General features: G+C 43.7%; 1 protein-coding gene across 4 annotated transcripts in view; it reads left to right on the top strand.

Annotated features, from left to right (window-relative positions):
- The first annotated feature begins 3,671 nt into the window (after positions 1-3,671).
- Positions 3,672-14,950, top strand: part of Nuggc (nuclear GTPase, germinal center associated) — a 44,639-nt gene continuing 33,360 nt past the window's right edge. The window contains exons 1-4 of one of the 4 annotated variants that reach the window (XM_063234921.1): positions 3,672-3,801; positions 10,378-10,487; positions 13,605-13,712; positions 14,303-14,411. In XM_063234921.1, the coding sequence (XP_063090991.1) occupies positions 10,445-10,487; positions 13,605-13,712; positions 14,303-14,411 (260 nt within the window). In that variant the 5' untranslated portion in view covers positions 3,672-3,801; positions 10,378-10,444. Of the gene's footprint in view, positions 3,802-7,136; positions 7,422-10,377; positions 10,488-13,401; positions 13,713-14,302; positions 14,412-14,950 lie in introns of those variants that run through there. The other 3 variants (XM_063234922.1, XM_063234923.1, XM_023561522.2) reach the window with 3 other exon arrangements.

Here is a 14,950-nt window from a genome sequence, read left to right as displayed (position 1 = left end):
ATTGGAATAAAGTAGTCGTCATTAGCTGAAATAGAGAAGACTAGACGGAGGAGGGTTTTGAGGGGGCTTTGGGGAGTCAGTTGGGAATCCATTGCTTCTGAGACACCCAGTGAGACATGAAGGCGGTTGGCGCTGAAAGTGCCAATCAAGAGTGATATGTGTGTGGGTGAAACTTGAAGCCGTGAGACAGTAAATGTGGAAAGAGATGAAACCAAATCCTAAACCTTGGGGTATTCTGCCATTAACAGGTCAGGGAAGAAGAGCAGTGACCAGCAATGGAGGCTAATGGGGGAGCCCCGAGGAGGGAGGAAGGAGAGGAGGGCAGTGCGGTGACCTGGCGACAAGGGAAGAAAGGATGCAAAGGAGGAGGGAGTGGTGCTGCTGAGGGTCAGGGCGATGAGGGTTGCACTGGCCGGGGACATTGGCCTCTGTGAAAGGACAGGGGGCCAAAGGCTGACTGGAGCAGAGTGATGACAGAGGAGAGGACTGAGCCGCGGGACCAGACAGCTCTTGAGACTTTTTGTCACAAAGCAGCGAAGAGAAATGGGATAGTAGCTGACGGAGAAGCTGAGGTCAAGGGGAGTGTGTGTCCTTTAAAATGGAATGACAGCAAGTTTGCCTGCGATAGGAATAACCCAGAGTGAACGTTTGATGAATTAAGAGAGCGTGCTCCATTGGAGAGAGGGGCGGAAGGCGAGGCAGAAAAGGGCTCTGCTTCCAATGGGCTCATGGACAGGTCAGCCATTAGCAGGCCAGTGGCAGAGCAGCGGTGTACCTTGGAGTTGATAGGAGTGCCCTGTGCCAATTCTCTTTCCATTACTTCAGTGTTTCTAGTGAGTTCCACAAAGATTCCTTCTGCCGGAGTCCAAACTGCTAACAGGCTAAGCTTTCTAGTGTCCACTAGTAAGAGCCCAGCACTATCCTAAGCACCCTGGAAGCTTTCACACTGCCCGGGACTAACTCTAGATACTGAGTAATTTAGTAGCATTTGTAATTAGGAATCCAGTCAATTGTGGAAACAAAGAAACCGCCAGTAGAGGGAGAGCTTAGTGCAAGAGATATGAATACAGGTGTAAGGGATGATTACGCCCAAGAGGTTAAGTAGCAGATCCAACAATAAAGATGGTTTTCATGTTGTCTTTCTTTGTTTTGAACTCTATATTGGCATTTCTGGCATAAGCTGGATGTAAATTGATAGGCAGTCAGACAGCCAGGTGTGGTGGCACGTAACTGTAATTCCAGCACTCAGGGAGCAGAGGCATGAGGATCGCTAAGGATTTGAGGTTCGCCTGAGCTACATAATGAGTTCAAACCTAGCCTGAATTACAAAGCAAGATCTTGTCTCAAAAAAAAAAAAAAAAAAATGGGTGGACAGGGACAGAGGGACAGGCCCTCAAGTAAACCAGTACAAAGGTCGAGAGCACATCCATTGAAGGCCAGGCCTCAAGATAGAGATACAATAACCAGACCTACATGTCTCCCTGAAGGGTAAACAGTAACTTGAGACTACCGTGGGTGATATCGCCTGGTCCAGTAGCCTTCAGATAGTCATCGGTTATCAGCCACCCAGGGGGGTGACCAGAGCATCTAAACCCCTCCCTTCCCCCAAAAGCCTTTGTCCCTTCTATGTGTCCTTGCTGTGTATCCCATGTCCCTTCTACTAGCTAAGTAGTAATCTTTTGTAATCCTATAGGTTGATCCTATTTTGATCCATGTTGTACCCACATAGTGACCTTGCAGTGTAAATTAGCCTTAAGGAAGAGCCTTGGTGGAAAGTGACTTCTGAGACCCCTTCTGTGTCTCAGGAGCTTTCTCTCAATAAATATTTACTGCTCTTTATTTATTTATTTTTAATTTTATTTTAAAGAAAATAAAATCAAACAAAATAAAACAGGATAAAGCCAATCAAAACAGTGAAAGTGATACTGATTTCCTATTATCCTGGTTTGGAACTTCAAAATGGCTACCATAACGCCTCTTGTTATCCTCAAAATTGCTGCCCATTCCATCTAATGTAATAAAATCAAAACAGAAAGAATAAAACCAATCAAAACAGAAGATTGAGTAAAACAGAACAATAAAACAATAAAACAGTGAGAATATTGGATTCCAAAAACAAGACAGAAGGAAATCCCCATAGTTGCTATATTGCATACTGCTATCCTCTAAATAGAAGCTCAGACTACAGGCTCTAGGCCTGCAAAGTCAATCAAACAATACAAGCAGTAAGCTGTTTTTGTAACTCAGTTGCTATCAACTCCGCCTGTGTTCCTCCCAATCAGCCAGTTGCTTATGGGGTTGGGGGGTGTTTTCTTGTCTCCTAGTCCATGTGCCAACTGCCTCATAAGAAGGGCAAATTGGCTTTTTGTTTCTCCTCCCAGACCCCACATGGCTGTCTTTCCTACTCTTAACCTTCATTGTTCCTTAAAATTCCTTTTCCAGTTTCAAACATCAGCAGGTTGGGAATTATATTTCTCCCATATCACTATGGCTTTTTTTTTCCCCAGGGAATTGCATCTTTCCAAAAGTCCAAAGCATCTTTAAAAACTGCACTCTAAAGACTTATCTTCAATTCTTCCCACATTTTGATTCTTTACTTTCTGAATTCCCACCTTTAACATAAACATACACCGAGAGTTCCTGAGAATTGCCCTGGGAATGACTGAGTTGGCCTCCAAAATGATAGAGCCGGGACAGGGACACTGCCAGTCCGAACAAGACCTCTTGTCGTCTTAGAGCAACATGGGCCCTGCTTACTTAGGTCGTGAGCTGTCCCCAGAGGACACGTCAGATGGTCACAGAGGACTCATCCGCAAGCCACAAGCCCACTGTTTCTCCAACCTATCCCCTCAAAAGTCCACAGAAAAACACTATAAAAAAGGCTTCTTAGCATGGAAGAGACACCTTCTCTGCTGCATTTGCACAGCGAGGTCCCTCTCAGGTTTGTGTTTGTGTCCCTTCTTTCCCACTCAAAAGGAAACACAGACTGAAGCTGAATTTTCACAGATCAACCTTTTTCTCATACTAAGGGTCATTGTTTGGGTTGTCAGGCAGCACACTGGACCAGGATTTATTTTCTGCCCTTCTTTAGTGGAAAGCACCTTAAAAAAATCTTTCTTCCTTTCTGGTAGAACCAGGGATTGAACTCATGACCTTGCGTTTGCCAAGCAGGCACTTACGCCGCTAAGCTAAATCCCCGGCCCCAAAAGTATTTATTTTTGAAAATACAGATTTGAAAGTTAAGTTCCAGGAAGAATAATAACTCAGTGTCACTCATTTCCATAACCAAACAACCTGGTGTTGTTTTCAGTGAATTTCAAGACTTGGTTTGTCTTTTCCATCTCTCCAGTTGTGTCTCATATTTGGGTGTCTCAGAACCAGCAATGTATCTCTCTTGCAACTGGGGCATCTTTCGAATCTGTTCAAGTGAGCCACTTCCATCTGAATAGTGTTTACCCACAAAGAAAAATGCTGTGGGGTCCATGTTATGAAAGGAGAAGCGGGTAAGGTCTGCTTGCTTATCGGAAGAGGGGCAGAGAAGAAAAGTGCCTGATACCTGGCTCGTCGTGTGATTTTAAGTGGGAGGAGAAAATAGCATGTCTCAGTATCTGTGGGAGGAAAATATGACCAGCCCCCTGGTGGCAAGTTAGTTTCACTTCTGCTAAGTATGGCCCTGTGACCCTTATAGCTTGATTCCAAATATCTCTACCAAGGCAGAAAAGCTGCTGTCAACTCTTTTGTGGACTCCTGGAACTGAAGCAGAAAAGTGTTTGCAACATTTTTTCTGTTCAGAAACATTTGGTAAGTTGTTTCTCTTACGTAATTTATACTGTAACATGTAGTTGTTTTTAATAGACTTTCAAAAAGAACATTGTAGTACAGAAAAATTGAGAAGGTAGCTGACAGTTCAGAGTGTTCTCATAATCTACACCCATTTATTTATTATATTCGGATGGCATCTGGGCTGTGATTAATGAAACAATATTGATACATTATTATTAACTAAAGCCCATGATTTACTCAAGTTTCTTAGTTTATATCTAATGTCAATTTTCTATTCTAGGATCCCATCCAGGATATCATATTGCATTTATTTGTCATGTCTCCCTAGGCTTTTCTTGGCTGTAACATTTTCTCAGACTTTCCTTGTTTTCAATGACCTTGACAGTTTTAAGGAGTAGTGGTCAAGTGTGTTACAGGACACTCCTCTACTGGCATTTCTAACGTTTTGCTCATGATTAGACTAGAGTTATGCATTGAAAAGGAATACCAGACAGCACTGAATGGAGGGTACATACCACCACTATGACTCATAACCATCAGTATTGACCTCATACCTGGCAAAATGAAGGTAGTCACTGGGCAATGACTTAAGGAGCCTTAAGAACTGGGAGTCTTGTCCCTGTCTCTGAAAATTGAGTATTTATATAAATTACTTGGAATTCTTCTGTATGGGAGATTTGTGTCTTTTTCCTAGATTAGTTTTCTTAAATTATTTCTTGAGGAAAAGTGAATTTTGTCTGTTTATGTTAGTGAATTTTAAGGCCATGCAAAGGCCAGTAGCCTAGAAATGGGAGAATTGAGTTTTAATTTGAATGTTCCTTGACAATGTGATTTTAGGGAAGTCATTAATCATTTCTTCCCAAAGAAAACAGCTAGCACAGGCATTTTGGGGAGCTTATAAATTCCTAATGAGAAAGGAAATGTTATCTTATGCATCATTAACTTTGACAGGCTCAGGAGAGCAGTACTAGAAGAGTAAAATTTATTTGGTTAATCTCTGGTAATTTATTATGAAAAATACCAACTGATTTACTCCTCTATTCACCTAGGGGAGACAGGCAGAGGAAAAGCACGTCATGCCGGTGCTGCTTCCACCGTAACTGCCTCTGGCAGCCACACACAGTGTCCAGCTCACTCACTCATGTGTCCATGCTAAAACCGACCTCTTTCCTTGGGTTCAAGGCCCTCATTCACCTTTCCTTCTGAGCTCCTGTGTTAAACAGCTACTTTGGAAGAGCAGTGGAATGTCCAATAAGGTGATTAGAAAACATACTTAAACCAAAACCTAAAACTTAGGAAGTATATCATAAATTTTCTCAACAGGCTATTATTGAATTGAGAATCCCCTCCTCATTTCATTTTTTAACCTACATCTCTGAAGGAGGGCATGAAACTTGGCGAAAGACATCCAGGGCCAATATCATCTTCAAATCACTTGAAATCCTGAATAATTTCACTGTGCCAAAACCAGACTGAGTGTGAGTCTGTGTGTGCAGATACCTTGCACATTTTCTTCCTGCTGAATCTCCAGCAACGATGACAAACTTGACACACATTCATTGATTCATCTTGCCCTCTCAGATATGTTTAAAATATGAATATCCTCATCTAACACGTATTTATTCAGTGCTTATTATGTTCCAAGAACTTCTTATCTGTGTTAAAAGTGGGAGCTTAACCAATGTTCATGATAAAATGCCCCTTAATTTTTTTTGACAATTTAAGCATTTATGATTTTTTTCTATTTGTGCTATTTTTGAGACAGAGGACAGAGCGTGGAAATGAAAATAAGATAATAATGTTGGGAAGATTTAATGATGCAAATCGAGGTGGGATGAGACCCTGGCTAGAGAAGAACCAGGGAAAAGACCCTTGTAGTGTGTAATAAACACATCCAATTGTACACCAAACAAGGAACAAATACAGTGAAAATGTGCTGCTCTGATTGCTCCCCCACGCCTCAGCTCAGTTTACTTCTGAGTGCAACCCAGAGCTTGCAGGCAGTCGCTTCTGATTCACGTTGTCAAGTTGCTATGCTCCCTCCTACTCCACAGCCTCCATTCCCAAGAAATGCCTTTGTCAACATTTAAGAAAACCCTCATTTGGGGCATTGCTCCCTTCATTCTCGTATGCCTCAGCTCTTGAGGGTTCATTTAAGCAGTGCCTGTTACAGGCGACTTAGAGTACTGGAAAGGACATTGAGCTTGCAGTAAGGAAAGGTGAGCTTGCATGCTCACTGCCATTACCTCACTATGGGACCTAGAACAAGTTCCTTTCCCTCTCCCGACTCCAGTGCATATCTGTAAAAGAAGGAGTCCTAACATTCTTTAATTCCTTGTGTGCAGCTGCTCCAGAGCACCATGGGAATGACCTTTGCATTATTTTTCTGTGAGAAAAACAATAAGCAAACACAAGCAGAAGAAAGGGAGAGTGAGAAAATAAGAATAACTGTCAAAAGTCAGTTACCTAACAGGAAACCAGCTCTGTGCGGAACTTTCCTGTATCTAGCTAAATGTGCAGAGTCTCACCTAAAAGATGCTATTTTGAGGCTCAGTGCACATGAATGTAAATAAGTACTAAACGCAAAACTTATGTGCTAACCACATTGTTTAAATATGGGTGAAATAAACCACACATACAGAACCCTGCCTGTCCTTTGCTATAGAAGCCAGATTTTCACAATATATACCACCATATTACCTCTCTTTGCGGGGAGGTAGATTCCAGCATCATTTGAGAAAAGGCTGTGCTTCTAGCCATCATTTTACCCTCAATACAATGAGTTTGACGTTATAGAATCTTCAGTTGTGTGACTTTAAGCACACAGGATACCAGTCATTGGCACATTGTTGATTTCAATGACAAGAAATATTTCACAATGGAAATTTTCATCCATTAGCACCATGAAATTGGAGAACACTCACACCTTGAGGACTAGTTTCATATTTCCTTTACAGGTGGGAAACTTGAGGTCCAGAGTGACAACCTAACTTGACAATAGTTGTTTTGATTGGTGCAAAACAAACATGCAGCTTCTGTACCTGATTTCCACCCTTATGTCCTAGCATATCAGTCAGTTCACTCACTGACTGTACCCCAAGTACCCATCCCTCCCCCTGGCTTTGTGGGCTCTCCTTTCCAGGTGCTTTCTGTTTCTTTCTGTTTTCCTTACTGTTTGTATGGATGATTCCTTTTCCTTTTCCAATGTCTTGGCTGTCACTTAAATGATCCCTTCTTATCAGTCTTTGAACATGGCAGAAGGAATTTGAAGTCCAAATTTTTACAGTCACAGCTCAGGTAATTTCCGTTTTCTCCAAATTTTAGTGAATGGTCACAAATTGCTCATGTGCTGGTACTGTGGATGCTACTACCGTGGAAGGTTTTGGTGTTTCTTTTGCATGCCGTTAAACCTCTTCCAATCCTGAATAGTTGCATGCTAACAACCCTTGCTGGCTGTTGTGTGCTGTTGATGTAGTGAATGAAGCTCAATAGTTCAAACTGAACTTCACGTGGCCCTAAAAGAAGCCAAAACCACTGCCCACTTCCAGAAGGCAATGACCAACCTGCTTCTCTCAACTCGACTTTTCTAAGGCACTTTGATCCCCAGCCCTCTCAGACTGAAGAACCTCAGTCTCAAGGTTAGTATGGTGGTAATACCTGTTGACTTGATTGATTCTTTTGGGCTTTGTCTAGGGCCATTATTTCTTGCTGAATTCTAGAACAAAAGTTGTCCTGGAAGTCTGCTGGATTTAGTCCACCAGTAGGATCATGTTTTATTTTTTCTCCAGAGTACCTTGTGATGATTTAGTGCCTACTATTTTGTGTGACAATAGCTCATGGAGCTACTGTCTCCAGAGAGCATCAGCTTTCTGTGTTAATTCCTTGTGTGCATGTGAAGTTACTGACAGACATTGCTGTATTCTTGCCCAAGTAGAATCTCATTTACCTTTCTTTCTCTTTGTTCTCCTAGGTTTTGAGATGGTTTAGCATTTCCAACTGAGTTTTTCACACCAGAAACTACTGTCTCTCGTGACATTCAGTGACCTCATAGGCCACGTCCACTGTCACTTTCGCTGGTGAATGTTTTCAGTGAGAATAACTTGAAGAAGTCTTATGAGTTACCTAGTCCAGTACCATTATCAGATGATCATAAAGTTTATTTTCACGTTCCCCTAATGGCAGAAAGCACATTATTTTCTAAGGAAGGACATTGTATTTTGGACAATTTTGATTTCAATAGTGTCCCCTGCCCTTGGAAAATGCTCCCCAAGACTCCTAATGTTTGGCTTGTTTTGGACATTTCTGAATTGCCAATATCACCACCCTGCACTTTGGGCTATTATAAAGTAAAATAAGGGTTACTTGAATATAGGTACTGTGATTCTACAATAATCGATCCGATAATTTAGAGGGCTATTCCGCAGCTAATGGTGGGTACCATCCACACACCATGATCTGCTGAACAAGGGTGTGATTCAGGTGCTGGCCAGGACAGAGCTGACCAATAAGAGATTTCATCATGCACATCAGAATGGCATACAATTTAAAACTTATGAGTTGCTTATTTCTGTAGTTTTATATTTGATATTTTGGGACCACAGTAGACTGCAATTGAAACTATGGAAAGCAAAACCACAGAAAAGGGAGCTCCGACTGCTGTCCTCAGAAATCTGAGCCAAAATGCTTTCCTATGCCTTCCACCTAGTAGATCTAGTTCTACCCTTTTGGAACCACAGGGAATATGCGTCTCCTCTATTTTATAATTCCCCCAGGCAGGTAGTTGAATCCACTATGAATTCCCCTTCCCATCAGCTGCTTTGCCTGTGTCTCCTATTTTCTTCTCCAGCATCACTAGGTCTGTCGTGCAGGCCTCACTCTGAGTCCTGCTCCTTCTGCACACTTGTCCGTTTGTTCCCAGTGCTGGCTTTACTCCTTGAGGCCCCCCTCTCTCTCTGGATTGAATCCAGGTCCTTTGTACTATGCTACATCCCTGGCCCGTTTTTTTTTGTTTGTTTGTTTTTTATTTTGAGAGAGAGTCCCCCCAAGTGACCAAGTTACCCAGGCTAGGCTCAGCCTCCCAGGGTGCTGTAATTACAAATGAGCACCCCCACACTTGGCTGTAGTTTAGCTTTTAAACACACTTTGGTGTGGCATCTCCCTGAAAGCTTCTCATTCATTCAGCATTTATTGCTATCATTGGACTTAATAGAAATTCAGCATTGAAAAAATGCAGTTTCCTGACCTTAAAAAGCTCGTGGCACAATAAGGAGACATAAAGAAAACCAGGTCATCATAGAAACAGGAGTATACATGGGGCAATGGGGACACAGAGGGAAATGGTGAGGAATCCAGGTGCCCAATCACAAAGTGTCAAAACAGGGTCTTGGAAGAGTAGGAATTCACTGGGAAGAGAAGGGGAAGGGTACAGGACACATATATGGCAGCATGGAAGCCTGGAGAAACACAGTGTGGGATGGATAGAGAGAGGGCTGCAGGAGAAGGGTAGACAGGGAAAGAGCTTAGGACCTTGTGCATAATAAGCGTTCACAGCACATTCAACCAAACTGAGCACAGCACCACACTGCATTCAACCCACAGGCGCCAAGCACAGAAGCCATTCAGTGAGCTCAAATCTGCAAGCCAAACAGGGTGAGAGGCTGTTTCAACTGATGCCTTTTACTTTGCATTTGGATGTGGGGTTAATGTGTAAATGAGCCCGGTTTTCCTCAGTAACAGCCTGGCCTGTGGGCTAAAGGAGCTTGACATGCAGGAGGGATTTTGCATATTTCAGAAAGGCTGGTGACTCTGTTTTTGAAATGCATGACTGATGCTCCCAACAGAAACCACAGATAAGGAGAGCAAGCTCTCTGGGTGCTCCCCACATTCTCCCCTAGGTCCTGAGTAAATTCCTACTCAGCCTAAGCAGTGCCCTGTGTTCTAAGCCTCTGTGTGTCCAAGGTTCTCCTTCCCTGCTGAGGCTCTGCCTGCCAGGGGACAGCACACAGCTAGCACTGACACTTCCTGGGGTTTTTCTCCCTTCTTTCCCTCCACAGATGCCCCATGCCTCAGGGCTCCATGTGGTCCCTAGCAGGGGTGTCCCGTGGTTGAAGTGGGGTGGGGTATGAGGAGGGTCCAGGGAACCGAGTTCCTGCATCTTTCCTTCCCCACACAGCCCTAGGAATACTGAAAGCTCCCAACTGCTGCCCAGCTTCTTGCTGGAAGTGAGTATCACTGGGACAGGGCTCAGAGCTTACCTATCTGGAGCACTGACCTCACCAAATTGGCAAAGCTGCGTGTCTTGACTTCACAGCCCTGACCACCAGACATTTATTCTCATTTCAGAGTGAGTTACTTCAATATCTGAGGCAACATGCATCGAAACTTCCATAGATACAAGCACTACAGAAAAACAGTGATCTCACATGGATCTTTGTCATACTTAAGTCAGAAGTAGCGTGCGAGGCTCTGTGAGATACTCAAAGAGAAATGAGAATGGTGTCTGCTCTTTTAGGCTCTAGCCGGGGAAACAAAACAAACATTAACACAGCCTGAGCTTTTGCTTTTCTGTGTTTATGACATCTGTGTTCTCTCCAGGTTCTTTGTGTGTCCTTTCACGCTGGTTCTTCTGAGCAAAACACAGCAGGAGTCTGAAGAACAGGAAATGGCAGAAACAGAGGATTTGTTGGGTCCAAAGCTACCCCCAGGTAACATCCCCACAACCCTTATGGAATAAATGGAAACTGATGTCTGCTCTTTGGGCAGGGCAAGTGCCTGAGATGAAGTTTAACTATGCCATCTTTCCATGTTCTTCAGTCAGATGTTGCTTCCTCAGGGCAATTTGTAACAGTGAATGACTATCAGTTATTTTGACAGTAGCTAAAGCAGACTATTCGTAGGGAAGTGAATTGTTTAACTAGAAATTAAGGTTGTGGGGTTCCTGCCAGTTTGTAAAAAGAAGGTTTGTGTTACATTGCCTCTCTGCGGTGAGAAACTGAAAGTGTAAATCAAAACTAAAAATGTATAATAGATATTGTGAAATAGAAAATATTCGAAAGGAAAGGGGAAGTAGGAAAGGGAAAGGGGGAAAGGAAGAGAAAAGAAAAGAAAGAAAAGAGTAAGAAAGACAAAATGGAAATGAAGCTTTGTAAATAAGGAGGCAAGAGGAGTTGAAGGGAGGGGAATGGAGGAAAAGAAGAACCAAGATATGCAATGCACAAGTACAGATTCCCTATGATGAATGTGATTATTATGTATATTTAAACGGTACCAATAAACAATTTTTAAAAAGGTCCCAAAAGATAAGTTTAGGCTCTCTGAGTGTAGCCTTTCCTACGGTGAAAAGGTGAGGCTCTCCTGGAATGCCTGGTGATTTAAGCTGCTCCTTGAAGGGTGCATTCCATTGGAGTTCATGTTGGTGACCTCCTCCCTCAGATGGCCAGTGGAGCCCAAAGTGACTGCCTTTTCTAGGAAGGTGGCAGGGAAGTAACCGTCATGCACAGAAAATGAGGGTATATCACATCCTTGATGTTTATGAAACTTAGGAAGAAAAGCTGCTTCTTTCCCACACCAGGAAAGGGAAGCAGTGCTTCCGGGTCAGGGGTTAACAGTAAGCCCCCGAAGTGTGGTTGCGACTACAAATGGAAAGAACCATAAGTTTGGGGTCCACTTAGCTGACCTTAGTGCCCAGGGATCATTTTTGCATAGAAGACCTGTGACCCTGGCAGTAGTCTGAATTAACAATCTGCATCCCAGACGAGGGTGCTGGGGATCGGTTTTCCAAAGTGACACTTTCTGGGGGCAAAAAGCCACAGCAGCTGTAGTTTGTACTTGGTCCGGCCTCTGTGCACCTTTATTGCTTTCCGTGTAGAATGCAGGAAAAGGCAGATGGGTACTGAGAAATTGAAGGGAAATAAGAGCTTTGAATCATGCTCAGGTCAGTACATTCCAGCTAATAGAAAAGTTTCATCAAACATGGTGTGAGTCAAACACGGAATGCTTTCTCTTTTCCAGATGGTTTTCCATTGTGGAAATGGAAGAGATTTAAATCTTCCTGTTTTATCTGACACCTTTGCTTTTGCTTTAGTTGAGAAATAAACTTCCAGTCTCTTATCAGACCAATTGCTGGTCTTTGTAAAGGAGATTGTCTGTTTTATACTTGTGGTTAGGAGCCAAGCGAACATTGTGTACACAGAAGAGTTCCTCAGTTACAAAGTGGCTGTCCTTTTACATTCTTTCCACAGACAGGTCCTGGAGACATCCTGCATTCAGAGATGCCTTTTGGAGCAGACGGGCGGGTTCAGCCTGCAGCTGGGGCTGAAGGAGCATGTTCTTTCTTCCTTCCTGCTTCTCCTCTCCAGCTCCAGCTCTGAGCCAGCAACCACTTGGTATTTAAAACTCTGGTGTAGTCATGAGACCGAGAGGGGAGATTGTTTCAGTTGAGCTCAGTCATGAAACGTGAAAGACTAAGACAGAGGGGTCGAAAGTTCAAACTCTGTCAACTGTCACAGGATAAGCTTGAGGTGCAGAGGTTCTGACTTTGGCAAATCTGTGTCTTCACACCGGATACTGTGCAAAATGTGAGCTGGCTCCAGGTTGCAGCAGAATGTGGAAGGTATACTGCTGGGCAGACGGGGAGGTGTACTGCTGGGCAGATGGGGAGCTGCCTGAACTCTCCAGGTGGCCAGCCTGCCTCTGGAGTGAGTGGCAAAGCCTGAGGTTCCTAGTCAGGCTTCCATCTTGGATCCCTAGTGTAATTCTGCAGGGAAGTTGACCAGCTCAGGTTATGTGCAGAATGGAGCCTCAGTGTCCTGTTTGTGTGAGCCTTGGGGGTCCTGTCTGTTGGGCATCAGCTCTTCCCATTTGCCTGTAGCCCCCCAAGAACTGGGTTAGGATGCTTTCCAAAGTCTCCACCCACTGACCTGGCTCTTGCCCATTTCTAATAGGGCAAACAAGACTGAGGGGTGGTTTCTAACTCCCATCCAGAGCACAGCACTTCGGTGACTCCCTTTCCTTAGGGTCATGGGCCCTCCCAGCCTTCCACTGCATGAGCCACCTGAGTGAATGGGTCTGTGCAGACCTCACATATATGCTGCTCATGGTTTCTATATGTGCCCTGTGAGGAAGCAGATGCTAATGTCTCTAGGTGAAGAAAGGGAAATTCCCCTCATTTCATCTCTGGAAGGCATCTATCTCATATTTTCTAATGCTTACATTTTTATCAGCTTTCTTGTTTTATAGATGAAGAAACAGAAGCTTAGGAGAAGGGGTTATTCATCCCAGTTTCATGGTCTGTCTTCCTCTGCATTTTTTCCTGTTTGCTTATTTTTTCGATACTGGGCCCTGAAACTCCACTGGGGCACTCTTCCACTGAACTATCCTCCCAGCCTTCTTTTATTTTGACACAGGGTCTCACTAAATTACCCAGGCTAGCCTCAAACTTGACATCCTCTTGCCCCAGCCTTCCAAGTAGCTGGGATTACAGGCATGCCTGGCTCGATTTCTGCTTCTTGTCAATTCTTTCTTCATGTGAAAGCTCTGGCTTTCTCCCATGATTGGCCCTGTTTGGGGATTTTTCTCTTCACAGTTGGTTGATTTTCTAAAACTTGGTATTTGGTGAGGAATGTCCAGCTGCGTTGGCTTCTGAGGGCTTCTAACTTTTCATCTGGGGAGATACGTTGGACTTTCTGTTTTAGAAACTGAATACAAAACGTCCCATGACTCTCAGAATAGGGGTGCAACTAGGATAACCCCATAGTGTTCTTTTTCCTATGGGCACATGGAACCCAGACCTCCAATTTTTTATAACTTCTGTTTATCCCTAGCTGCTGCTGCTGATCTGTTTAAAGAACCAATGAGGAAAAGACGCCGATCAGATCGAGAGCTGCGCTTCCAAGCCTTTCCCTCTGCAGAACAAAGCGCACTCAAGGAATGTGAGTGTCATGAAATAATTTGACAGCTTGTTTTAACCAGTTCTGTCTTTTCCAAATGTGTTAAAGTTCTCCAAGGAGGAGAAAGTTAAATTCCAAAGCTGGGTGAAACATCTTTAAACAAGCCAGTCCCTCTGCGTGCCTGAGTCTCTGCAGAGATGCAGAATTTGGCAGTCAGCTTGCAGACTGCTCTGTTTATCAAAATAAGCACTTCCTGATTAGAACAGAGATGTGAAAATGGTTAGTTTGGTGCTTTGGTGGGGGTTTATATGCCTTCCTTGCATTTTATGTGTGTGTCTTGTCTTCTGACGGCAGGAAGGGGAGAAGAATCCACAAGGGGCTGAATCACAGAGTGTGTGATGACTTCTGTTAGAGCCACGCAGCAGGCTGGCTCCTCAGAGGGCTCCGAACCAGCACTGCTGTCTCTAGTGAGACATTTTCTCCAGCATCAGATAACTTGCTCTTGAGTTTAATGAGCTTTTCATGTTATTTATCCTTTCCCCTCTCTGTGATATGCAGCAGACTCCTTCTTTAGGGACCAGGACTTGATCTTTTTTGGGTATACTCAGGTAATCCATTTCTATTGATTCCAGATGAAAAATTGGAGTCACGGACCAGAAGGGTTTTGAGCAACACCTATCAGAAACTAATTCAGTCTGTCTTCCTGGACGACAGCATTCCTAGCGGGGTCAAGTATCTCATGTGAGTCCGAAATAGTCTCAGATTGCACGTCAGTGTCTTTCCTTAGCTGACTGAGGTGCTTTCCCCTGACAGGGGGAAGGAATTTTTGTTTAGAAACTAAGCAAAGCAGCTCAAAGTGTCTGCAGCTATGGGCTGTTATCACTTACCAGTTTCTACCCATTGTGTTGTCACTGTCACCAAGTGACCTGCCACGTCCAGCTTCATTACAGCCTGTCCACACCCCCATAAGGTAGGAACTATTATGGTTATCTCACTTTATAGAAATTGAAGCTCAAAGAGGCTGAGACATTGAGCAGAGAGAGTCACACCATTGATAAGTGAAAGGGACCCTGGCCATGTGACCTCTGAGCCTACTGTCCCCAACATTGTGCTTGACTTGAGGGCTTGAGTGGTGCTGAGGTTACAGTTTCTCCTGCTCAGTAAGACTCTGAGTTGTCCCTAAAACTACTTTATCTCTGCAAAAGTTTGCTTAGAGCCAAAAGTTTGCAATTCCCACAGAACATAAACAAAGATGCTGTGAGTCTGTTTGAATAAAATAT

The sequence above is a fragment of the Cavia porcellus genome, unplaced genomic scaffold, assembly GCF_034190915.1.
Source record: "Cavia porcellus strain 051 isolate PalLab524CR breed Dunkin Hartley unplaced genomic scaffold, mCavPor4.1 scaffold_24, whole genome shotgun sequence".
Taxonomy (NCBI): Eukaryota; Metazoa; Chordata; class Mammalia; order Rodentia; family Caviidae; genus Cavia; species Cavia porcellus.
The sequence above is the reverse complement of the archived record's forward strand: the minus strand, read 5'-3'. Positions and strand labels throughout refer to the sequence as shown.